At 36.4% G+C, this 27,147-nt stretch overlaps 5 protein-coding genes across 7 annotated transcripts; 1 reads left to right on the forward strand and 4 right to left on the reverse strand.

Moving 5' to 3' along the window:
• The first annotated feature begins 730 nt into the window (after positions 1-730).
• Positions 731-5,604, forward strand: PIP (proline iminopeptidase). The gene is made up of 11 exons (XM_085741984.1): positions 731-929; positions 1,025-1,257; positions 2,005-2,103; positions 2,181-2,291; positions 2,389-2,451; positions 2,627-2,720; positions 3,088-3,185; positions 3,683-3,784; positions 4,716-4,829; positions 4,901-4,975; positions 5,142-5,604. Exons 1-11 carry the CDS (start codon positions 797-799, stop codon positions 5,244-5,246), a joined length of 1,227 nt encoding a protein of 408 aa, XP_085598110.1. The 5' UTR covers positions 731-796; the 3' UTR covers positions 5,247-5,604.
• A 125-nt stretch (positions 5,605-5,729) lies between these two features.
• On the reverse strand, positions 5,730-9,599 carry LOC146943700 (neurofilament heavy protein). 3 transcript variants are annotated; one of them, XM_085741983.1, is made up of 10 exons: positions 9,348-9,599; positions 9,076-9,140; positions 8,898-8,965; positions 7,314-8,396; positions 7,128-7,203; positions 6,957-7,046; positions 6,761-6,862; positions 6,577-6,666; positions 6,302-6,468; positions 5,730-6,209 (listed from the first exon to the last, which is right to left on the reverse strand). In XM_085741983.1, exons 1-10 carry the CDS (start codon positions 9,502-9,504, stop codon positions 5,987-5,989), a joined length of 2,121 nt encoding a protein of 706 aa, XP_085598109.1. In that variant the 5' UTR covers positions 9,505-9,599; the 3' UTR covers positions 5,730-5,986. The 3 variants fall into 3 exon arrangements, with proteins under 3 accessions (XP_085598109.1, XP_085598108.1, XP_085598107.1); XM_085741982.1 differs by having other exon boundaries at positions 7,128-7,206; XM_085741981.1 differs by having other exon boundaries at positions 7,128-7,209.
• A 941-nt stretch (positions 9,600-10,540) lies between these two features.
• LOC146943701 (uncharacterized) lies at positions 10,541-10,963 on the reverse strand. The gene has a single exon (XM_085747729.1). The coding sequence runs from the start codon at positions 10,961-10,963 to the stop codon at positions 10,541-10,543; it is 423 nt and encodes a 140-aa protein (XP_085603855.1).
• An 11-nt stretch (positions 10,964-10,974) lies between these two features.
• LOC146943702 (uncharacterized) lies at positions 10,975-12,721 on the reverse strand. The gene is made up of 2 exons (XM_085747730.1): positions 11,729-12,721; positions 10,975-11,631 (listed from the first exon to the last, which is right to left on the reverse strand). The coding sequence occupies exons 1-2, from the start codon at positions 12,719-12,721 to the stop codon at positions 10,975-10,977; spliced, it is 1,650 nt and encodes a 549-aa protein (XP_085603856.1).
• Positions 12,722-23,611: 10,890 nt separating this feature from the next.
• On the reverse strand, positions 23,612-25,558 carry LOC146943703 (uncharacterized). Its single transcript, XM_085741957.1, has one exon. It carries the CDS (start codon positions 24,738-24,740, stop codon positions 23,730-23,732), a length of 1,011 nt encoding a protein of 336 aa, XP_085598083.1. The 5' UTR covers positions 24,741-25,558; the 3' UTR covers positions 23,612-23,729.
• Positions 25,559-27,147: the final 1,589 nt, after the last annotated feature.

Consider the following 27,147-nt stretch of genomic DNA (forward strand, 5'->3'; position numbering starts at 1 on the left):
TCATCGCCTTGAAAAAAGCCATCAACGACTTCTCAAATGCTCTATAATTTTTTAATACAAAATATCAAATGAATGAAGAATTTTTTGAACCATACCAAAGAATAATAAATTAAATGGTTCACACACAAATACTTCTACCTAATAAGACATGTTACATGTGACCAACTTCCTCCGTAACATTCTACACGGGACCATCAACTTTGTCAACGGTCAAATAAAAATGTCCCTAAAATTCAAGTCTTAAGATAAATAAAAAATATGCTTAATATAGAAGTTGAGAAGTATATGATCTTATGATAGTTATCATGTGTCATGTGGATGTAGGAACTCAACTCGAATTATGTAATTTTTGAGCTAGATTCAAAGTTGGTGATTGTATAAGTTATATGACTATGGACGAAGCTGAATTTGAAGCCATTATTCGTGAATTTAGTAGGTTACTTTGTCTTGTTTTAATTCTCACGTGGATTTCACATAGAGACAAACGTTTATAACTTAACAAATGCAACCTCTAACAATGCTTGTTTAAAAGGTTTTCATTCATTTGTTAGTCACTTTTACAGAAGAGGGTAAAGTTGGGGATCAATTAAAAGTTGATGGAAGAAAATTTCTAACTTAAGAAAGTTAAGGGACCAAAATGCAATCTAACAAACTCATAAACACATTTGAAAATTGAAAGGAAGAAAGGACAAAGGTTTACAAAGATGACCAGTACAAACATGTGAAATTTACGTAGGCACTACCTACCAAACCCAAAACCGAAAAGCAATAATAGGAAAAACGTTAATAACAAAGAATGAAGTTGGGTTTTGTTTTGGGTACACTTCCATTCTCAACAACTAATACTACATTTTCAGTTTCAACTTCCCTAATTTTCACCTCACAACAACAACTACTACAATTTTCTCACCAAACCACTTCTTCTTCAGGTAACTTCCTCCTCTGTACTCTAAGGCTTTGTTTGGATTCATTCATTCATTTAATCTCTTTCTTCTGATTTTTTTTATTTTATTTCTATATGCAGTAAGAAAGAACTTGGTTTTTGGTGTGCAAAACATTCATCATCATCATCATCATCATCATAATCAAATCCACTCAGTACCTCCTACTACTTCTTTGATGGCTTCACAAAAGGAAGAAATTTCACCAGTCAACACAAATTTGTACCCAGATATTGAACCTTATACCACTGGTTTTTTGAAGGTTTCAGATCTTCACACTATCTACTGGGAGCAATCTGGAAATCCCACTGGCCATGTGAGTACTTGTATATTTCTAGAGTCAACCATCAATTTAGTGTTGAAAATACCTAAAATTCAAAATCATCCATTGTGTAGCACCGACACCTCTGATCAAAGGCGTGTCTGGTGTTCAATAAGTATACTGAGACGACTGACCCATGTGATTACATTCAATTAATTAATTTTTCTCAAATTATTAATAGACACGTTGGGGGGTCATTTTGAAATTTCATTTATGTTAGGGATTGAATTGCCCGACGCCTACAATTTCAGAGACTAAATTGGCGATCAACCATTTGAAGTTTTTAATAACAAAGTTTTAAACTTTTCTTGATTTTTATCTATGGAGTAGGCTTTTGTGTGTATATATTGATTGATGAAGACTGGAATGTGAGGCACTGTTATATAATGGTTACATGTGGATTGTTTATTGATGCTATGAATGAACTGTAATGTTGAATTTGTTCCATTAAGCCTCATGTAGAATTCAAGATGATAAATTCCGTAGACCATTCTATTGGAATTGATATATGTAGTTCATCTGTGGTGGACTGGCTCATGTTTTTATGGGAGCCAATTTGGAAAACCGAAATATTCTGGGCCAGAACAATCTCGGCTGGAACAGTATTTGGGCAGAATTTACTTATCTTTCAACCAAACTCTAGCCTGATTACTCGGGCCGCTTATCCCTTGATTTTATGCATTTTATTCTATATAGACTAAAAAATATTGATTCATAATTTTATAAACACTTTCCTGGCAGCCAGTTGTATTCCTACATGGAGGCCCTGGAGGGGGAACTTCCCCGAGTAATAGGAGATTTTTCGATCCTGAATTTTACCGAATCATACTATTTGATCAGGTTAGTTTCAAAACTCTAGAGTAGTGTGTAATAATTGTGAATCCAGGTTTGGGAATTACTAATTTTCTCTTTACCAGAGAGGTGCGGGGAAAAGCACACCCCATGCTTGCTTAGAGCATAACACCACATGGGACCTTATTGATGACATTGAAAAATTAAGAAAACATTTGCAGATTCCAGAATGGCAGGTCATCTTTCACCTCTGGTTGTTTATCACCATACATACATTTTAAGATTCTTATGTAATGGTATATGATTTTTTTAACCATATAATATAATATACAGGTATTTGGTGGATCATGGGGAAGCACACTTGCTCTTGCATACAGCCAATCTCACCCAGACAAGGTGTGTAGCATGTTTTAATTTTCATCGCCTTCTTTTACATCATACAAAACATGTGTCTAACTTTTAATATGCTGATGTTGTATTAGTATCGTTGAAGATGTGTAATCTGTAGTTAAGGAGTTTTCTCCATGTTATTTTGTTCGCTTTTTAATATATTTTATTATTTTGTTACAAGGTTACTGGCATCGTCCTCAGGGGAATCTTCCTTTTAAGGAAGAAAGAGATTGATTGGTTTTATGAGGGTGGTGCTGCTGCAATATACCCTGATGGTATTAGACTATTTTTTATTTGTCTGTTTAGTGAATTAAGTTTGAGTAATTGTCATGCATAATAAGCCTTCCTTTTAAAATGTAAAGTTATTTTTGACTTGTTTGATACATAGAATAAGCCTGGAGCTTTAGGTTATATCTGTTTCTTTGCATGTGAGAACTAAAATTATTTTCATGAGGAATGTGAGAAAGAAGCATTGTTTATGATAACTTAACTGATTTTATTCTTTTTTGTTGTTAGTTTGGTATTTTTATTGTAGCTTTGCATAATATAATAATTGATTTGATTGTGATCTATGGCATTTCTACTTCTTAAAAAAATTATGATTTTAAGTGGTTAATAGTTTGTGCATTTTTCTCATGTCAGCTTGGGAGCCATTCAGAGATCTTATTCCAGAAAAGGAGAGAGGATGTTTCATTGATGCTTATAAGAAGAGATTAAACTCTGATGACATCGAAACTCAGGTGACTCTTTGTCTGGTTTCTGAGCTATCCTTCTTCATTTTCCCCCGACAGTCATAATGCTTGTTTTTGTTTTTTTTAATGTTATTTTGGTGTCAAGGCTATTACTCACATCTATTGGCGTGAACACTTCTAGGAACATCATACGTATAGTTGAAGATAATTGAACGGCTTTAAAAGTTTATCCTTACCAGTTACCAATACCAATAATAGGTCTTTGTATCGGATTTGACGAATAGCAAGTTTTTATACGAAATTGTTAATGTACCTGACTGGATTATCAGAGGGCTTTTCTTGTTTATATTGACAAGTTTAATGCCATTTTAATTTTTACATGATGGATTCTTTTCTTTTTATTTGAGGGGATGGGGTTTCAGGTACCAATCTCTTTGTTAAAAATGTAAAAAGGACTGGTCCTGAATTGTTCTTTTTTTGTTTCCAGTTTCTAAATCATGCCAAAATATTTTTTGTTGATTACTTACCTATATCTTTGTTCTTAGTATGCTGCCGCTAGAGCATGGACCAAATGGGAAATGATGACTGCCCATCTTCGTCCAAATGAAGATACCGTCAAAAGAGGAGACGATGATTACTTTTCACTGGTAAGTTTATCGAATGAGGAATTACATGGATTTTGGCTGATAAAATGCTGTGGCTGATCATTCTTAAAATTATGTCATAAAGCCCTTCTCTATTCCTAATTTCTCTTGATTTCCCGATATGCAGTCTTGAGAATGGTATGGTGTTGCTTGTAAAAGTTTGCAGTTTGAACGCAATTCATATAAATTAATAATACTGCAATTTTCTTGTGTGATTCTAACAATTTTAAGGCACGGATATTACAGATTTCTAATGCATATAAATGCAGTACACGGTGAATTTTTTATTTGGTCTTGGATTATGCCGTGTTTGCGGAAAACCTTTTATCCCCCTATAGAGAAATAGTTAATGTTCTATGATCTCTCTAGGTTGACACTAAATAGCAGTGGTGACAACTGCAGATTATTCTTCTCTAAAATGAGGAAAAGAATTTGACAAACCAGGATTTGTACCCTTAAGGCATATGCATTGCCCTTCTTTCTACATCTTAATGCTTAATTGTTAAGAGCCCCTCGCTTTCTTAGGCAATTTGTAGTTACTTTTCTATCATTTAATGATGACAAAGATAATTTTAAAGTCATGCATCCACAAGTTAAATTGTAAAGCAGATAGAAAAAAATAATTTAGTTATAAGCTGAAATGACATTTAAATTAGCTTCCCAAGAAAAGCCATTAGCTACTGAGACAAGCTCGTTTACTAAACTCCTCTATTTTCGTCAAACAAACTTATAGGTCGGTCACATAAGCTATACAAGTTAGTTTATCGGTGTTGCCAAACAAAGCCGCAGTATAAGTGGAAGAATAGGGGTTTTTCTTCTCTTCCTTTTTTAAAATATCAAGTCTACAATTCTTTCCCTTCATAATTTATAATTGAGATTCTTTAACTTGCATGATGACTTATGAGTGATGTCAAAGGATATTTTTTTCTATCAGGCATTTGCAAGGATTGAAAACCACTATTTCGTCAACAAGGGATTCTTTTCATCCGATTCATTCTTGTTAGACGGAGTTGATAAAATAAGGCATATCGACACCACAATCGTGCAGGTAAATCACTTTTGCTCCATCCTATTACATCAAAATTCAGATTCTTATGATCTTCAATCTTGACTTTATAGGGACGATATGATGTTTGCTGCCCTATGATGTCAGCCTGGGATCTTCATAAAGCGTGGCCAGAGGCAGATTTTCGGGTAAGAAGAGAGTGTTGCTTTTGGTCATTAGTCTCGCTTAAATTCACGCCAATTGAAAGTTAAATGCCAAATGACGGTTTTGTTATTTATTCTTTTCAAGAAGAAAGTTTCCAGTTAATCTTGAGCAAAACTTGGTTAAGTTACTGAATCATACTATGAAATACAGGTGGTTTCAGATGCAGGACATTCCGCCAATGAACCAGGCATAGCTGCTGAACTTGTGGCAGCAAATGAGAAATTGAAAAACAAAATCAAGAATAAAGGGGACTAAAGTGAGTGGACAACCAAGTAAAAACAAAAGGTGCAGTTGGTTGGGGACTAATCAGATTCATCCTTCCCATGTTTTGCAAAGGTTGCCTTCATCATTGTCACAACAGAAATGCACAAGAATTTTAATGCTTGTGATCCCAGCTCAGCTTTATGCTGGTGGTTTGGATCATTCATAACTTTGAGTTTTCATGATTGTATTGAAATCGACTAAGCATAAAAAATGACTCCTTGAATATAAGGCAACCAAATTACATGTTTTTTTTTTTTTTTTTTTGCACAATTACAAACTTGTTATCATTACAAACCTTGTATATGAATCAAATCAATCTTACACAACTCATTGTTCAATGATTGCAAAAGTTGACTTCGTCATTGTCATAACAGAAATACACAAGAATTTCAATGCTTGTGATCACAGCTTTGTGTTGGTGGTTTGGAATCATTCATACGTTTGAGTTTTAATGATTGTATTGAAATCATCTAAGCTTAAAAAATTACTCTTCGATTGAAATAGAAGGCAACCAAATTAAATGTTTTTCGTTTTTTTGCACAATTACATAACTTGTTATTATCATTACAAACATCGTATATGAATGAAGCTAATACAGGATAGCAGTATAAAAAAATTCATCTATCTAGCAGGTTACAACAACAAACACATCGTTTTCTTCAATTTACCAAAACCACTCAACAAAATTCAATGATCATATTGAACAACACCAAGCTCTACTACATTCATATCTAAGTTGGTTTCCTGGTGGTGCAGCTCTTAGGCACATGGAGACTATGAAATTTTGGTTCCTTTGGGACAGTCAAAGTTCTCCTTCCTTGCGAACAAGATGCATCATTTTTACGTGGCTTTGTTGTTTCCTTAGGTTTTACAGTGTCTGAACGCTTTTCAGTAATGACACCTAGTTTACAAGCCGTTGCAAGAACTACTTTTTCTTTCTTCTTTGACAAAACACTGCAAGATACACTTTTATTAGTAACTTCCCAATTCCAAAGACCATATTATAATAGATTGAAAATATGAAGCTTTTTTCTTAAATTTCCAACCTTAGAGGCATTACAACATTACGTTGCATCATTTTGGATTTTCTTTTGAAATTTTCATCCAGATCAACATGTTTCTGAAGTTTAGAACCAGGATTTCTGTTAGGTATTTTAGCAGATAATTTAAGTTGCACTTTGCTGTTGTAGTTGTTGTCACTATGAATGTTTCCCTACACAAAATTTTGAGGAAGTTTCAGCCACTGTCTTTAAAAAGAATATTAAGCAAGCAGTAATTCAGGTGCTTAGCAATAAGCAGGACCTTATGTGCATTAACTTACAGTTTGATTTTGTTGAGTTGTTCGGTTTGAATTTTCGCTGCAACTGCTATAATTGTCTTGATCACTTTGTGCTGTACAAGTTTCATTCTTCTGAAAGGAAGATAAAAGAAAAAGCAAATTTTAGATATACAAAAACAAATAATGAAAGATTGATTGAGGTTCACAATGAAACTTAATTGCTTACATTCTTATGTTTCTTTATTGCTTTGCCATCTTTAGCAGTGATTTCTTTCAAGGGTGATGTGATTTTTTTCTCCAGCTTTGCTTCTTTGAGAATTCCCCTTTCCTGCAGCATTACAATATATCATAAATCACACGCTAGATTATTGCAACTTACTTCTAAACTAAATAAGCCAATGAGAACAGAAGCCCTTACTTACATCAGTTCTGAACTTAAACGGCTTAGGATTTGTCGGCTTTAATTTTCTGTATTTTACAACTTGAGAACCAGTTGTTGTCGATGTAGATTTCTGTTTCAAGGTCATAAAGATTATCAATGAAGTAGGTGGGAAGTTAAAACAACATCAGTGAGATTCTAAACTAGGCCAAACCTTTTGTATTTTTCCATCCTCCTGCTTGCTTCCAAGAATGTTCTTTTTGAAACCGTCATTGATGGTGCTCATATCTCTGCTGCTACAATTTTTTTAATGATTACTTGAAGTTTAAGAAACACAAAAGAGCCAGAATAAAACATAATTGGGTACCCAACATATTTTGAGACCAATCAAATTACTTACATATTCTCACAAGGCGCTGAAGAGTTTTCCTTGTCATCATTCTCATTAAGTTGAATCTCATTTTCTTTATCATCAGAAGACATTGAACTTCCTACAGCCTCTCTCTTTTTGGCTTCAGGAATTCTTCCCTTGTGTGAGACTGTGATCCTTTTCTCTTCACTTTCACTCTCTTCAATAGTTTTCTTCTCTTCGTCATTCGAACTTGACAGCGAGGTAATATCATCTCTAGAAGCTTCTGACAGAGTTAGAACCGAACTCTTCTCTTCTTCGTTCGAACTTGACAGTGAAGTAGCATCATCTCCAGAAGCTTGTGACAGAGTTAGAACTGAGCTCTTCTCTTCTTCTTTCGAACTTGACAGTGAGGTAATATCATCTCTAGAAGCTTCTGACAAAGTTAGAACTGAACTCTCTCCTCTTTCTAGAGAGTCACTCCTTGATTTTTTTTCCATCTCCAACTCACTAGAGTCACTTTCATGTGACACGGGAACATGGTTTTTCTCCATAGCTTTCGCTTTCTTCTCTTTTAGACATTTAACAGTGTTATTTTCTGGTTCGTTTCGATTACTAGAATACAATGAATCAAACACACGGCTTTTAACCTCTCGTCCCTTAAATTGCACCTTTCTACAGGAAGCCACTGGTAATGAGTTGTTACATCCTTCTCCATTCTTCTTCACTCCATTAAATTCAAGCTTCTTCATTGCAGAACACAATGCTTTCATGGATGTTTTCAATTCCACAGAACTCTTCGTTCCAGCCACCTTCTTTGGTGAGTTAAAAACCAATGCCTTGGCCACTACCCTGCTCTTAGGCTTTGACACAGCAACTGTCATTGATTTCTTGTTCTGAACACTTCTAAACTGTTCCAAATTAGAAACCTTCTTTTGATTCCTTGGAGTGGTCAAAGCCTTACTCACGGAGGGTGATTGCTTCACCTTGGCTTTTGGGGTTGCAGCAACCTTAGAAAGAGGTTTGACAACTTTCACCTTATTCTCAGTTACCTTGTGTGACAAGGAGGAAATAAAGGCCATTCTTGACATCCTTGGCTTTGCAGGAGCTGTATTGGGGCACTTCAAATTTGAACTGAAAAACAACAACATTGACAAACTGTGTCACTTGAAAAGCTCTACTACACAAGATTTTAAGTCCAATCGCATCAGGATTCTTGATATTATGGAGAGTCGCGGTCAAATATGTGTTGAGGACATAGACACTAAAAACCTTGATGTTTATGACTAGAGGCATGTTTTGATTGACTTATTTGACTTTATAAACCTGCCTAAGCACTTGTGATACTGTTTTTTGAGAGCGAGCTTACATAAACAGCTTATGACATGTTCATAAGCTATTTATAGCTTATTTTCATAATCTCTTCAAAATGACTTATGCAAACAGCTTATAAACCTGCCTAAGCACTTATATGACAACACTTAAGCTGTAAGAGCTGGATCAAGCTGTTTATCCAAATATGTCCTAGATTGCATCTGAAAACCATTTTCAAAACCAACTCTACCTTACTAATACTATACTAAGAAATAGTTTGAAAAATTTGTTCACAAAACAAGAGTGTTAATAGTTGGCTACCTCGCTTCTCTTTCTCTTCGACTCAACGCTTGTCTAAGACGAACATTGGGACTTCTAGCTGCCATAACCTGAAAATCCAAGACAAATTTGAGAAATACTCGTTACACATTACTCATTACTAATTAATCCTTTTTACGACCAAAACCAAAATCAATAAAATTATAAGTCAAGAACATACCCGAAGAACAAAATTCTTGTAAATTGCTTCAGAATCAAACTCTTCTTCATGCTTTTGGTCACATCCTGAGGATTGAGTTTCAATTATCAACAACAAAGTTTAAAGCGTAGCTAAAGAATTGTATTGTGATTTCAAAATGAAAACATCTACAACACTACACCAACAGACATATCCAATGTAAGACACGTCTATCTCTGACCGGACACATGCCATTATTGTATCCGGTGTCTGTGTCGGTGCTTCATAGATGAAAAATAAAAAAAAATAATTACCAAAGCGCGCGCAAAACCAGTGACGGTCATCATCAGGACGGCGTTTATCAGGTTTGGTGAGGTCGACGAACTTAGGTGCTTCGATCTTCTCGTAAAAATCATCATCAATTTCTATTTCCTCTTCTTCAATTATCGGCAAGAATCGGTTTTCTGACATTATTTTGCTAACAAGAGAAGAGCGTTACAGTAACACAGTGTTGGTTTTTGTTTTGGTAGCAAAAACGTTGTTGTTGTTGTTGTTGTTGTTGTAATAACGAGTTTAGATTGTTCGAAGAATTTTAAAGTCCCGTGTAACTAGCCGTTACGATTCAGACAGGCTGGTAAGAAAGAAAGAGAATAAAAGAAACGGTATTCAAGGGTTATTTTCGTCATTTTGTTATTGGAATTGAGTTTGGGTTGGACTCGACCCGAAACCAAATGACCAAAGCCCACTTCTTTCAATCCCACAACTGGGCTTGTTGGGCATTATAGAAGGAATCCTGCTCTTTACCCAAATCGTTTCGCTCATTCCCAAAGTAAAATACCAAACTACCCCTACGCATGTTAAGTTACGCTAGTGCAAATACTAACGCAAGTTAACATGCGTTACGTAGGTTAACATGCGTTAGTATTATTTGTTGAAAACACTGCGCATGTTAACATGTGTTGGTGTTATTTGTAAAAAAAAAAATAACGCATGTTAACATGCGTTAGTGTAATGGAGTGCGTGAGTTAACTCACGTTTCCATTTGCACTGGCGTGAGTTAACTCACGTTCATAGCAGAAGCAGAAACTGCATGCATGCATGCAGTAACAGAATAGACTTTTGATAAGTCTAGAAAGACCTGTAATCACGCCACATTCATAACTTAACCAAATTACACCAGTTTAAGAAGTTTATCGGATAATACGACATAATTGATCAAAATTAATTAAAAACATCGTTTTTCTCACAATCACATAATCACACATAAACGATCCAAACGGTCCAAATTTTACAAATACGCCGGTAATGACCCGTAATAATTTAAACACACTTAATGACACGTAAACGATCCAAAATAATTCTTTTCATATATTTATATAATATTAGTTACATATTGGCCATAAATATCAAAATTACACAATAGGCCACCAAAAAATATGTCGGGGTGTAATACCACCAAAAAATAGGACGAACACCCACCGACCCAAAAGTGTCATAACCTATCTAACTAAACTAGTGATAGTGCATAATCTCCATCTTCATCCATGACTTTGTTCTCTTGCTTTGGCTTTTCCGGGGTGTCCAAAGTAATAGGATTGTGCTCATTTGTTGGTTTCTTTGGCGGCTTGGGCTCCTTAGACATGAGCTCATCGAAGGCGACGTTTCTATCCAAAAACTGAAAAAGCCATTGCTCCGCATCACCAATCTTGTGAGTCATCCACTCCTTAGGAGGAGGTGGTAGCGGACAATTTTCTTTCAACTTCACATGAAGAAAGTGGTCTGGAATCAAGCAAAGGCACATTATGTTGGAATGTGCATTAAGTGGTGGAGCACTCCGGATTGGGAAATATGTCTCACATGAACCACCCAATTCGGGCAAAGTCAATAGAACAACCGCTCTATTGTAGCAACTAGCAACAATGTGACCCATATCTGGAGTGGTCAACCACTACCGGTAGCATATATTGGCAAGTAGTCACTCTTGTGAGTTTTCAACTCATTAATAAGTGCATGACGAACCAAAACATGATCATCCTCATGAAATCCCATGTGCCTAGCTACGACCCGGAAACCACAATTACCATCACCTCTAACATTCACAATGTCTTCAACGTAAGGTCTCATGAAATTTGGAATTTGTGAAATGTATGGTATTTGCAAATAAGGTTGTTTTTTTGAAGTAGGAGTTGAAGTTTGTGACCGGGAGCAAGGACCAAGACGAGAACCTTTAGTCTTATGAGACTTACTCTTGCCATGTGAGCATTGACTATCGGGATTTTGAGCATCAATAGTTTCCCACCTAGAGGGGATTCGACCCGTGGACCTCGTTTTCGGTGTAGCCTTCACCCTTTTAGGTGCTCCCCTAGTGGACATATTTTTCGGAGGTGGCTTTAACATTGTCTCCTCCGGAAACCCTAGTTCACGTAACTTGTATTTGATGAAGAGTTTCATCTTGTAAGGGGCCCTCTTGAGACGTTCTTGAATGGCGTTCCATTCCTCCATAACGGAAAAATTGGCATCAACCTCTTGTCCAATTACACCTAACCTTCGCCAATGAGGATGTATTTCATCCAAAAGAATAGGCAATTTTTTCTTTCTCTTCTCGGCAAGAATGCAAGCACAAGGTTTTTCAACATTTTGGTTTTTGCTCCTCCCATGACGGTTTTGCTCCTTCCAAAACTCCCATGTATCTCACCGATTGGTTTTTCAACATTTTGTCTATTTCATCCCAACATGTTGTCAAATCTCCCACACTACTCCTCAAGTATCTTTTCAATTGTGCATGAGCCGATTCAACAATTTTGGTGCTCCTACACCCTAGATGCAAGTATGTATTCGTCCATGCCCTCACAAAATGCTTCTTAAGGGGCAAAACGGTTTCCTCAACATATTTAACAAACAATGGAAAAGGTCCGCATACCTCATCTTTGAATGTCAACCATGCAATTGCAAATGAATCCTCCGTAGGAGAGTTAACCACATCTCTCCAAGCATTCACTATTTTCTTAACAACCTCACATTGCTTGTCATCATCCGCTTCCTTTGCTTCTTTGGCAACAACTTTTCCTTTTCCTTTCGAAGGATTGGCATTGACTTTACAATCCATGATGCACCTAGATCTTACATTCTTCTCAATATGAAAATAGCAAAATACATGGTCCGTTTTAGGGAGAACTTCGGCAACGACTTTCATCAAAGCGGGGTCCCTATCCGTGATAATCACCTTAGGCATGTTGTGTTTTGAGGTCAAAAGACCAACCAACATCTCAATTGTCCATATGAAGTTATTCTCTCTTTCAAAGAAAAGAAAGGCAAACGCAACCGAATAGGTCAATTTGGTAGAGGTGACACCAACAATCTCAAATAATGGCATTCGGTATGTATTGGTTTTGTAGGTGGAGTCCATGACCAAAACGGTGGGAAAAGTGTTGAGCATATCAATTGAATCCGGATGAGCAAAGAATAAATCTTCAAGAGTGGTTTCCTCGCTATTTGCTCTTGTGAAATAGACATACCGATGCTTCTCCAACTTTGTAATCAAGTATTGCAACTCGGTCTTGTCCTCCCTTTGTCCCTTGCGCCATCTAGTTCGTACATTATACACTTGCTTGATGCCTGTCACACTTTCTTTGTTTCTTTCCTTCAAATCCGTGAGAATATTCCCAGGCTTTGCCAAGCTCTTTGTCATATCGATAACTCTTTGCTTCTCCCTGTAACACCCCGTTTTCCCAACATGAAAATTTCATTTAAAATCAGAGTATTTTGATCACAACGGAATGTCACATACTTCAATTAAATCATAAAATGGATAATAATAATTATCCTTCAAATTCAACATCATGAAAAATCTTAAACTATTGCAGCGGAAAATAGTTCAACATTTAAAAGTCTTGGCACGCAGGCCTTATTGAAAAATCTCATAAATTAGTTCATAAAAGAGACACGTAAGGAATAGAAGTAAAAGCAAGCCCCCATCCCGTTACGTATCAGAGCACCTAGACACCAACTGAGAGTCCACTCATGAACGCCTCTAATCTTTATTACCTGCACATTACCCACGGTCGAGGCAACATATACGCAGAAGGGATGAGATTTCATAATCAATACATTAAGCATATAATCCAATAAAATGCATTTAACAACTTAAACATTAATAACATATCAACAATTAACAATTAGCATAATTTTTCATTACATAACAAATACAATCATCAATACCATTACTAATTCTCATCACAAATCATAATCAACTTAACACTCAACTTGACGACACAACTCATCCTTGACCATGCAACTCTATCAACTCGACAACATCTTGACAACTTAAACATCATGAACCTCTTGATATGCAAATGCATTTGGTACCAATACAGAGCATCAAGCTCCCAACCAACTTATATGATCGTAATTAGGCTCTTCAGGGCATCAAGCCCCCAACATAGTGAGCAAAAGCTCCAGGGCATCAAGCCCTCACCAATCATGTGAATGACTAAGCATTCCAGGGCATCAAGCCCTCAACCAACTTATATGAGTATGCAATGGACTCAACTTCCAACAACTTAGACAACGACGTGTACAACTCATACGACTCATAATCATGGACAACTTCTTAAATTCCAACAACATAGACCGACTCATGCAACCTCAAGACACTAACAGTCGACAACAGAAAACAGCAGCAACATACAACAATTAACAACGCTTGAATGTGTTAACATTCACATAAGGAATTAATTACATCAATATAAATATCATAAAACATCATTATAGCATTCATGCAGCAACACTTCTAATTTTCAGCCACCATAACAGACTTCTGGAGCTTATGAAAGCATCCTAAACAGCTCTCTAACTTACTTCTAAGGTCATCTCAAGACTACACGTGCGAAAGGATCGCATCGGGACAATTTTGGGCAACTAACAGCCTAACTCGCAGTGGCGAGTAACTTCACTCGCAATGGCGAGCAAAGTGTGCATTCTGGGTTCCTACGTATTTACTCGCAGTGGCGAGTTATTCTGCTCGCAGTTGCGAGCTCACAGGTCACTCGCAGTTGCGAGTTGCATTGCTCGCAGTTGCGAGTTCTGGGTTCTAGCTCGCAGTTGCGAGTGTTCTTGCTCGCAGGTGCGAGCGATGAATGTCAGTACGGCCAGAAACCTAAAAATTCCAACTTTTCACTTAATCTCCTAATTCTAACCTCAATTCAACATCTAATTATCATCTTATGGTATATCTGAGTTCTGTACATGATGAAAGTATATTCTGCATCAAACAAGATAAGTATTTTTGTATCGTCTCCACAGGGAATAGTGCGTTATCAATGACAGTTTAACATCGACTATCATTCCAAGTATTAAGAGTACTTGTTTGTTTGAAATGAAATGTGATTATCTAAACTAATTTGCAAAAAGTAAAAGATGAGATAAATAAGGATTGAAACTTGTTAGGAGTAGCGTTCCTTAACCAAGCGTCACACGTAACCTAATTGATCCATATGAATTCTAGCTTCATAAGCAACATTATCACAATCAATTCTAAACTATCCTTCGTGTCCAAAGTGATATAATTATTTCTAAGTTATCGTTTAAACATTCGTGTCCAAATTCCTTAAACGATAACAAAGTCGATCGGATAACCTAATCGACCGTGTCCAGCCTGGTTAAGTTATACGAAAGCATTTAGCTCTTGATTATGGTGATTATCGCAAGATTAACAAAGATGTCAAGTAAGTTAACCTAAGATATATTGCTATTCTAGCTCAAGATTCAAGAGTTTGTGTCCAAATCATCTTTGAATCTCATTGAAAGCATTAACACAAGAATAACAACAATATTGAATATAAATTGCTAGAATCATATTTTGCAAAATCAAAAGATTACATGTTAAGCAAAGATCAAGTACCTCTCATCCCAACAAAGGGTATTTAGCTACACATCATCATGGAAGCCATGCAAGGATGGATTGAAAAGGAAGGATTCATTACACTTGTGATGTCTCAACAAAGAAATAAAGATCCAACTTCCAAAATCACTCTCACTCTATATGATCTACCTTATTTCTCCCTAAGAAATACCTACCTATGAAAACTATAAGAAAAACTAAGATAACAACTAACTTCCTTATTAGAAATGAGAGAAAATGAGCTTTTATACAAATCTGCAAAAGTCAATTTCGCCTGGCAGAATATTGCTCGCCATGGCGAGCTCAGTTTTCTTCACCAATGGGATTCTGCCACGTCACCAAAAATCAGATCAAACCGCCTTTCTTCGCCTTTTGCCTCGCCAGAGCTTCGCCTGGCGAAATTTCTCGCCATGGCCATCTCAGTGGCGAAGTGGCCTGGTGCTCTCTGGAAGTCCTCGCCATTTAGCTCGCCTTTGGCTCGCCATGGCGAGCTGGCCTTTGCCCAAATTTGTTGTTTTTGCACTTGCTTGATGTTTGGACACTCAATTCCTGCATAAATGGGTAAAGTAAGATGACTAAAGCGTAAAAGGTCAAAATTTCACTTTTCTCTCGGCTTTTCCCTGGATAACTTGTGAAACAAGTAACAAACGTGCCATAAATAAACATTAAAAGTACTACTTCCTGGCACTTATCAAACTCTCCCCAACTTAACTCTTTGTTTGTCCTCAAACAAAATATCAAAAACATAACAAGCTACGCCAAGACACAAGTAAGAAAGACTTTGAAAGCTTTTACAGATGAATGATTTGACAAATATGCGCGGGCAAGTCTGAAGCTTCCGACTTATCTGGCAATCCACTGCAAATGTGAAATGAGTTCTAAACACAAAGTACATGTCAAATAGTTCAAAACAATAATATATTTATTTACGAACCACACCTAACACACTTCTATGAAAGTAGATAAACAATTGAAATCAAATGAATGAGGATTATGAACACACATCCGGCAATCAAGTTAACATTCCAATCAAGTTATGTGTCCATCCAAAAATCGTTTCAAAAGGCATAAAAACATGGATCAAAAGGTCTTTGAGGGTTATAACTTGGCTTGGCTATAAAAGAAATGTCATATGTGGGGCAATTGAAATCAAAAAGCCTATCAAAGAGGAACATTCCTTGTATCAACCATTAAAATTCACAATCTTTCCTACCAATCATTACAAACCCTTGGTGCTTAAACATGAAGCACTTTGATCTTGACAACTTATTTTCTTTTTGGATTTTTCTTTCTTTTTCTCTTTCTCTTTTTCTTTTCATGTACACATTGCTTTTCTTTTCTTTTTGTATTTACAACAACATGTTGTCTTGATCAAAGATAAAATTACACCATAGTACTTGACATAAGATTTACATCTACCTTCTCTCCCCAACTTGAATCAACAAATACCCTAATTGAATGTTCCTCTACTCTAAGGCAAAAGGGACAATTAAACAATGAAGTTTTAGGGTTCAACAATTAAAAACATATCAGAGTCCTAAAGTGCGTCAAGAATGAACTGAATTTTGAAAAATTTAAAGGCAACTTCATCAAGCATTGTGCTTATGAATTGACAGTTCATAATTGATGACTCCGATTCATTTGGCTCAAGTGGGTTAGCAAGTACTCGCTCTTCTCACAAGGTAGGCTATTTGTGGTCAAGTAAGTTTCACTCATAAACAAAAAATGTGCCTTGATCACTTCCATGCCTTCACACAATTTAAAACAATTATTTGATTTAACATAAAACAACTGAGTTAAACAATGAATACCGGTCTCCTTGCATATGTACAAACATTTGAGGTTTCCTCACTTTAGGCTAGTACTACGTGGTTCACAAACAAATATATTATTGCGAAGAACTAAATTACGTGAAATTTGTGCAAAGTACCCGTTTCACATTCAAGTAAACAAATCTAGAAAAACCGGAAACTTGTACCTTGGCTATGCGCTTTAATCACAACAATGAATCATTATCAATCATCTGAGATATGCTCACTTTGGCTATCTTTCAAGCACATTGCAATTTGAAGTTTTGAGCATTTTTTCAATTTCTTTCAAACAAGCAATAGTAATAACCAAAATAAACTTCCACAAATTTTTAAAAATAGCTCAAAATGAAATATGGCCACAAAAATAAAATAACACAATACGTTACTAAAACAATACTAACAACCCGTAATTAAACACATTGTCTAAAACAATAACACAATACATAATCCCATAGTACGGAACAATACATAATTCAAAATATCCCAAAGTACTAAAGTCATACATAACAAAGTAAACATCAACAGAAGCAAATAGTTCAAAGAGTAATTAACAAAAAGCAATAAAAGATGAGTTCTAGAAATAAGGAATTGACTGAAAGCATCTTCAAATGTTCTCAATTCAGATGTGCTTTCAAGTTCTGCTCCTTAAAACTCCTCCTCTTCGTAACTCTGAGTGTCTTCACTAGAATTTGTTGCACTCACCACTGCATCCGGATCATGTAAATCTGCCCCACCCTGATCATCATCAGCTGGATCATCAATATGCATATCTGAAGAACCACCCCCTCCATAGACAAATGGCCTGTCCCCAGGCCAAGCACAATAAGCCTGAAAAGCCTCTGGGAAAGGAACCTGATGGTCTGCCACCTGTGGGTAACCGGCATGTAGCTGCATCCGGTACATAGAGTCATGCAATGAAGTCATCGCCCGCTTGTTAGCATCCAGGTAGTCCCAAGTGTAAGTAAAACACTGCCTCTGAGCTGGGTCCATGTGTGAGAAATCATCAGATGATGTTGGAGCTTGAGGTTGGTGCGATGAGGAAGCTCCGGTACCTTTCTTACCCTTTTTCTCTTTGTCACTGTGCCTTGCAATGATAGCATCAGTGATTGGATTCTGCAGCTCCTCATGGACATGGCTAGGGATTCTAATGCGGAGGCTAATGATCAACCCCATTATCAATCCAGGAAAGGCTAAAGGGACCCTATCCTTGTTGCTTAAAGCAACATCTTTAAGTTCTTCAGCAATGATGCGGGCAATGTCAACCGGTTGTATATTCTGCATCAAACAAGATAAGTATTTTTGTATCGTCTCCACAGGGAATAGTGCGTTATCAATGACAGTTTAACATCGACTATCATTCCAAGTATTAAGAGTACTTGTTTGTTTGAAATGAAATGTGATTATCTAAACTAATTTGCAAAAAGTAAAAGATGAGATAAATAAGGATTGAAACTTGTTAGGAGTAGCGTTCCTTAACCAAGCGTCACACGTAACCTAATGATCCATACGAATTCTAGCTTCATAAGCAACATTATCACAATCAATTCTAAACTATCCTTCGTGTCCAAAGTGATATAATTATTTCTAAGTTATCGTTTAAACATTCGTGTCCAAATTCCTTAAACGATAACAAAGTCGATCGGATAACCTAATCGACCGTGTCCAGCCTGGTTAAGTTATACGAAAGCATTTAGCTCTTGATTATGGTGATTATCGCAAGATTAACAAAGATGTCAAGTAAGTTAACCTAAGATATATTGCTATTCTAGCTCAAGATTCAAGAGTTTGTGTCCAAATCATCTTTGAATCTCATTGAAAGCATTAACACAAGAATAACAACAATATTGAATATAAATTGCTAGAATCATATTTTGCAAAATCAAAAGATTACATGTTAAGCAAAGATCAAGTACCTCTCATCCCAACAAAGGGTATTTAGCTACACATCATCATGGAAGCCATGCAAGGATGGATTGAAAAGGAAGGATTCATTACACTTGTGATGTCTCAACAAAGTATTAAGATCCAACTTCCAAAACCAATCTCACTCTATGAAGAACTACCTTACTTCTCTCTAAGAAATACCTACCTATGAAAACTATAAGAAAAACTAAGATAACAACTAACTTCCTTATTAGAAATGAGAGAAAATGAGCTTTTATACAAATCTGCAAAAGTCAATTTCGCCTGGCAGAATATTGCTCGCCATGGCGAGCTCAGTTTTCTTCACCAATGGGATTCTGCCACGTCACCAAAAATCAGATCAAACCGCCTTTCTTCGCCTTTTGCCTCGCCAGAGCTTCGCCTGGCGAAATTTCTCGCCATGGCCATCTCAGTGGCGAAGTGGCCTGGTGCTCTCTGGAAGTCCTCGCCATTTAGCTCGCCTTTGGCTCGCCATGGCGAGCTGGCCTTTGCCCAAATTTGTTGTTTTTGCACTTGCTTGATGTTTGGACACTCAATTCCTGCATAAATGGGTAAAGTAAGATGACTAAAGCGTAAAAGGTCAAAATTTCACTTTTCTCTCGGCTTTTCCCTGGATAACTTGTGAAACAAGTAACAAACGTGCCATAAATAAACATTAAAAGTACTACTTCCTGGCACTTATCAAACTCTCCCCAACTTAACTCTTTGTTTGTCCTCAAACAAAATATCAAAAACATAACAAGCTACGCCAAGACACAAGTAAGAAAGACTTTGAAAGCTTTTACAGATGAATGATTTGACAAATATGCGCGGGCAAGTCTGAAGCTTCCGACTTATCTGGCAATCCACTGCAAATGTGAAATGAGTTCTAAACACAAAGTACATGTCAAATAGTTCAAAACAATAATATATTTATTTACGAACCACACCTAACACACTTCTATGAAAGTAGATAAACAATTGAAATCAAATGAATGAGGATTATGAACACACATCCGGCAATCAAGTTAACATTCCAATCAAGTTATGTGTCCATCCAAAAATCGTTTCAAAAGGCATAAAAACATGGATCAAAAGGTCTTTGAGGGTTATAACTTGGCTTGGCTATAAAAGAAATGTCATATGTGGGGCAATTGAAATCAAAAAGCCTATCAAAGAGGAACATTCCTTGTATCAACCATTAAAATTCACAATCTTTCCTACCAATCATTACAAACCCTTGGTGCTTAAACATGAAGCACTTTGATCTTGACAACTTATTTTCTTTTTGGATTTTTCTTTCTTTTTCTCTTTCTCTTTTTCTTTTCATGTACACATTGCTTTTCTTTTCTTTTTGTATTTACAACAACATGTTGTCTTGATCAAAGATAAAATTACACCATAGTACTTGACATAAGATTTACATCTACCTTCTCTCCCCAACTTGAATCAACAAATACCCTAATTGAATGTTCCTCTACTCTAAGGCAAAAGGGACAATTAAACAATGAAGTTTTAGGGTTCAACAATTAAAAACATATCAGAGTCCTAAAGTGCGTCAAGAATGAACTGAATTTTGAAAAATTTAAAGGCAACTTCATCAAGCATTGTGCTTATGAATTGACAGTTCATAATTGATGACTCCGATTCATTTGGCTCAAGTGGGTTAGCAAGTACTCGCTCTTCTCACAAGGTAGGCTATTTGTGGTCAAGTAAGTTTCACTCATAAACAAAAAATGTGCCTTGATCACTTCCATGCCTTCACACAATTTAAAACAATTATTTGATTTAACATAAAACAACTGAGTTAAACAATGAATACCGGTCTCCTTGCATATGTACAAACATTTGAGGTTTCCTCACTTTAGGCTAGTACTACGTGGTTCACAAACAAATATATTATTGCGAAGAACTAAATTACGTGAAATTTGTGCAAAGTACCCGTTTCACATTCAAGTAAACAAATCTAGAAAAACCGGAAACTTGTACCTTGGCTATGCGCTTTAATCACAACAATGAATCATTATCAATCATCTGAGATATGCTCACTTTGGCTATCTTTCAAGCACATTGCAATTTGAAGTTTTGAGCATTTTTTCAATTTCTTTCAAACAAGCAATAGTAATAACCAAAATAAACTTCCACAAATTTTTAAAAATAGCTCAAAATGAAATATGGCCACAAAAATAAAATAACACAATACGTTACTAAAACAATAAATAAACTTACAAAATTAGAGTTATGCAAATGACTCTAAACCCTATTATGCATTAAAACAATAAATAAACTTACAAAATTGGGTTGCCTCCCAACTAGCGCTTGTTTAACGTCGTTAGCTCGACGCCTTTTCCGTTAGGGTGGCCAAAATGAAACAGATAGCACATCATCTTTCGAAACCCTACGTTTTGGTAGGAATTCCATGAACTTTAGGAACAAAAGATTTGGAGTCCATGACCTCCCTAGCTTTGGTTTGAACAAGGCGTTAATTTCATCAATGACTCGATCGATTTCTACCTTGTTCATCTTCTTCCCTCTTGTTACCATTAAATCTTCCTTGATTAGTAACCGTTCCTTTTTCTCAACCACCGTTGCTTCTTCAATATCTACAATTGTAACTACCTCATTTTGAACAACAACTTCTTCAACAATCTCTCCGACTCTCTCAAACATGTTTGGATTATTTTCTTGTTCTCCAAGAGTGGATTGATTGTTGGCTTGGTTATCCATGATTTGTGCTTGAATCAACCCAATTTGAAGTGATAAAGTCTTCAATCTTTGGTTGGTATCTTGCATGTTTATCATGGATTGTTGCATGAAGATATTCAAAGTATTTTCTATCACCTTGTATCTCTCATCTCCATAAGAATGTTGCTGATACTGAGGATAGGATTCATACTCGGGTGGAGTATAGAAGTTGAAGTAACCATGATCAGCCATGATTTTGGCTAGTTGGTGATCCTAAAACGGAAACAACTAACAAGAAACTTTTCTATGTTTATCAACAAGGGGTAAGTACAAACAACTATCAAATAAAGAAAACTATTTACGGATTATATACAAATACTTAAAGCGATAAATCAATAGTACTATCTATGATAACTAAACACCATTCCCCGGCAACGGCGCCATTTTGATGAAAGTATATTCTGCATCAAACAAGATAAGTATTTTTGTATCGTCTCCACAGGGAATAGTGCGTTATCAATGACAGTTTAACATCGACTATCATTCCAAGTATTAAGAGTACTTGTTTGTTTGAAATGAAATGTGATTATCTAAACTAATTTGCAAAAAGTAAAAGATGAGATAAATAAGGATTGAAACTTGTTAGGAGTAGCGTTCCTTAACCAAGCGTCACACGTAACCTAATTGATCCATATGAATTCTAGCTTCATAAGCAACATTATCACAATCAATTCTAAACTATCCTTCGTGTCCAAAGTGATATAATTATTTCTAAGTTATCGTTTAAACATTCGTGTCCAAATTCCTTAAACGATAACAAAGTCGATCGGATAACCTAATCGACCGTGTCCAGCCTGGTTAAGTTATACGAAAGCATTTAGCTCTTGATTATGGTGATTATCGCAAGATTAACAAAGATGTCAAGTAAGTTAACCTAAGATATATTGCTATTCTAGCTCAAGATTCAAGAGTTTGTGTCCAAATCATCTTTGAATCTCATTGAAAGCATTAACACAAGAATAACAACAATATTGAATATAAATTGCTAGAATCATATTTTGCAAAATCAAAAGATTACATGTTAAGCAAAGATCAAGTACCTCTCATCCCAACAAAGGGTATTTAGCTACACATCATCATGGAAGCCATGCAAGGATGGATTGAAAAGGAAGGATTCATTACACTTGTGATGTCTCAACAAAGAAATAAAGATCCAACTTCCAAAATCACTCTCACTCTATATGATCTACCTTATTTCTCCCTAAGAAATACCTACCTATGAAAACTATAAGAAAAACTAAGATAACAACTAACTTCCTTATTAGAAATGAGAGAAAATGAGCTTTTATACAAATCTGCAAAAGTCAATTTCGCCTGGCAGAATATTGCTCGCCATGGCGAGCTCAGTTTTCTTCACCAATGGGATTCTGCCACGTCACCAAAAATCAGATCAAACCGCCTTTCTTCGCCTTTTGCCTCGCCAGAGCTTCGCCTGGCGAAATTTCTCGCCATGGCCATCTCAGTGGCGAAGTGGCCTGGTGCTCTCTGGAAGTCCTCGCCATTTAGCTCGCCTTTGGCTCGCCATGGCGAGCTGGCCTTTGCCCAAATTTGTTGTTTTTGCACTTGCTTGATGTTTGGACACTCAATTCCTGCATAAATGGGTAAAGTAAGATGACTAAAGCGTAAAAGGTCAAAATTTCACTTTTCTCTCGGCTTTTCCCTGGATAACTTGTGAAACAAGTAACAAACGTGCCATAAATAAACATTAAAAGTACTACTTCCTGGCACTTATCAGTACACTAATTTAGCATCAATCTAACATCTGTTCATGGTTCAATCATCAAAATTGTTCTTAAACCTAATTCTAAATTCTCACCAAAACTTAACCTGATCATGCTAAATTCATCCTATAGAATCATACTCTTAATAATATTGAAAATTAGTCTCACCCTTACCTGGTTATGATGAAATCGCAGCTCTCCCTCTGGTTCTCCTCTTTTCTGACTTTTCTCCCTTTTTCTCCAAAAACGTACGTATTATGTTTTCTAACTTTTGTTGTCTATTTATCTCTCCTAATTACTCTTATCACTACTAATTGCTCATCTCACAACACAGCCCAATTTTTAATATTTTTATTTTATTTATCAAATCTTATTTTATTTAATAATAAAATAAGTCATAACAACATAACAACTTCACCACAACAAAATATCCCTCATAATTCAGTTATAAATCATATAACCCATTCAACTTCATAAATCATAAAATTCACACATATCAGTCATGAAAATCACGTAAATCATATATATAAATATATTTTTAAATAATCGAATAATTAAGACGGGCGTTACAACTCTCCCCAACTTATAGAATTTTCGTCCTCGAAAATTTACCTCAGATCAACGATCCTCACCCTCCGTCTGAGTACCAGATAAAGCAAACACCTTCCCACTAGCTTGAGCCTTCTTAGGTTTCTTGCACTGTGAACCCATGTGACCTTCTTCATTGCAATTAAAACACACCACATCATCATGCTTACACTCTATAATAGTATGTCCCTTTCTACCACAACGAAAGCATCGTTTCACCTCTCCAGTACAAGCATTACGCTTATGGCCCTTCTCACCACATGTGTAGCAAACAACCTCAGCATTAGTATCTTTCCTTCCCGGTTTCCTTTCATCATTCACCCTTTGACTATCCTTATCAGCAGGGGCATTGTAAGGCTTATAACGATTTTGTTGGTTCTTACTCTTCCGCTCATTCCTGATCTTGTAATGGGTTATAGTATCTTCTTCATAAATTCTGCAACTGCTCACCAGCTCGGAAAAATTACGGATCTGCTGATATCCAATGGCCCGCTTGATCTCAGGACGTAAGCCATTCTCAAACTTAATACACTTAGAAAATTCAGCAGTCTCAGCAGTGTAGTGTGGATAAAACTTAGCTAATTCCACGAACTTAGCAGCATACTCAGTCACCAACATTTCACCTTGCTTCAACTCAAGAAACTCAATCTCTTTCTTCCCGCGAACATCCTCCGGAAAGTACCTGTTTAGGAACTCCCTCCTAAACACAGCCCAAGTAACGACCGTATCATCTTGCTCTAAGTTAGGTAGAAGACTAACCCACCAGTCATCAGCTTCCTCAGATAGCATGTGCGTACCAAAACGCACCTTCTGATCATCAGTACATTGCATAACTCTGAAAATTCTTTCAACCTCCTTGAGCCACGTCTGTGCTCCATCAGGGTCGTACCTTCCTTTGAAAGTAGGAGGATGATTCCTCAGAAAAGTCTCCAACATTCTCACATCAGCATTAACACCAGCACCAGCATTTGGTTGTTGTCCTATAGCTTGGGCCATGGCTTCCAAGGCAGCAGCCATCGCAGCATCATTTCTTCCAGCCATTCTAGTTCTCTTATAACAGATAAGATTTGCAGCTTCCAGTTTTCTTCACTGCGCAACACACAACAATTAGAATAACACAATAAGGGTATCCTAACTGTTAAAACGACACAACTTGACTCACTACTTGGCCGGACGGACCGACCTGCTCTGATACCAATTGTAACACCCCGTTTTCCCAACATGAAAATTTCATTTAAAATCAGAGTATTTTGATCACAACGGAATGTCACATACTTCAATTAAATCATAAAATGGATAATAATAATTATCCTTCAAATTCAACATCATGAAAAATCTTAAACTATTGCAGCGGAAAATAGTTCAACATTTAAAAGTCTTGGCACGCAGGCCTTATTGAAAAATCTCATAAATTAGTTCATAAAAGAGACACGTAAGGAATAGAAGTAAAAGCAAGCCCCCATCCCGTTACGTATCAGAGCACCTAGACACCAACTGAGAGTCCACTCATGAACGCCTCTAATCTTTATTACCTGCACATTACCCACGGTCGAGGCAACATATACGCAGAAGGGATGAGATTTCATAATCAATACATTAAGCATATAATCCAATAAAATGCATTTAACAACTTAAACATTAATAACATATCAACAATTAACAATTAGCATAATTTTTCATTACATAACAAATACAATCATCAATACCATTACTAATTCTCATCACAAATCATAATCAACTTAACACTCAACTTGACGACACAACTCATCCTTGACCATGCAACTCTATCAACTCGACAACATCTTGACAACTTAAACATCATGAACCTCTTGATATGCAAATGCATTTGGTACCAATACAGAGCATCAAGCTCCCAACCAACTTATATGATCGTAATTAGGCTCTTCAGGGCATCAAGCCCCCAACATAGTGAGCAAAAGCTCCAGGGCATCAAGCCCTCACCAATCATGTGAATGACTAAGCATTCCAGGGCATCAAGCCCTCAACCAACTTATATGAGTATGCAATGGACTCAACTTCCAACAACTTAGACAACGACGTGTACAACTCATACGACTCATAATCATGGACAACTTCTTAAATTCCAACAACATAGACCGACTCATGCAACCTCAAGACACTAACAGTCGACAACAGAAAACAGCAGCAACATACAACAATTAACAACGCTTGAATGTGTTAACATTCACATAAGGAATTAATTACATCAATATAAATATCATAAAACATCATTATAGCATTCATGCAGCAACACTTCTAATTTTCAGCCACCATAACAGACTTCTGGAGCTTATGAAAGCATCCTAAACAGCTCTCTAACTTACTTCTAAGGTCATCTCAAGACTACACGTGCGAAAGGATCGCATCGGGACAATTTTGGGCAACTAACAGCCTAACTCGCAGTGGCGAGTAACTTCACTCGCAATGGCGAGCAAAGTGTGCATTCTGGGTTCCTACGTATTTACTCGCAGTGGCGAGTTATTCTGCTCGCAGTTGCGAGCTCACAGGTCACTCGCAGTTGCGAGTTGCAGTGCTCGCAGTTGCGAGTTCTGGGTTCTAGCTCGCAGTTGCGAGTGTTCTTGCTCGCAGGTGCGAGCGATGAATGTCAGTACGGCCAGAAACCTAAAAATTCCAACTTTTCACTTAATCTCCTAATTCTAACCTCAATTCAACATCTAATTATCATCTTATGGTATATCTGAGTTCTGTACACTAATTTAGCATCAATCTAACATCTGTTCATGGTTCAATCATCAAAATTGTTCTTAAACCTAATTCTAAATTCTCACCAAAACTTAACCTGATCATGCTAAATTCATCCTATAGAATCATACTCTTAATAATATTGAAAATTAGTCTCACCCTTACCTGGTTATGATGAAATCGCAGCTCTCCCTCTGGTTCTCTTCTTTTCTGACTTTTCTCCCTTTTTCTCCAAAAACGTACGTATTATGTTTTCTAACTTTTGTTGTCTATTTATCTCTCCTAATTACTCTTATCACTACTAATTGCTCATCTCACAACACAGCCCAATTTTTAATATTTTTATTTTATTTATCAAATCTTATTTTATTTAATAATAAAATAAGTCATAACAACATAACAACTTCACCACAACAAAATATCCCTCATAATTCAGTTATAAATCATATAACCCATTCAACTTCATAAATCATAAAATTCACACATATCAGTCATGAAAATCACGTAAATCATATATATAAATATATTTTTAAATAATCGAATAATTAAGACGGGCGTTACACTCCCCCCCTTTTAGTCGACCCGCAAGAAGGTGGCCGGATAAGTTTGGCGCCAACTCATGGTTGTGAACTCCACAAAGCATTGCAATCCACCATTCTTGTGTTTTTTTTCAAAGAAGCATTTCAACCTAAACGGACAATTGCACTTCCTTGATCCCGTGCCT

This window comes from Medicago sativa, chromosome 2 (genome assembly GCF_051527215.1).
Source record: "Medicago sativa cultivar Bolivia chromosome 2, Bolivia_mono, whole genome shotgun sequence".
In the NCBI taxonomy this organism is placed as follows: Eukaryota; Viridiplantae; Streptophyta; class Magnoliopsida; order Fabales; family Fabaceae; genus Medicago; species Medicago sativa.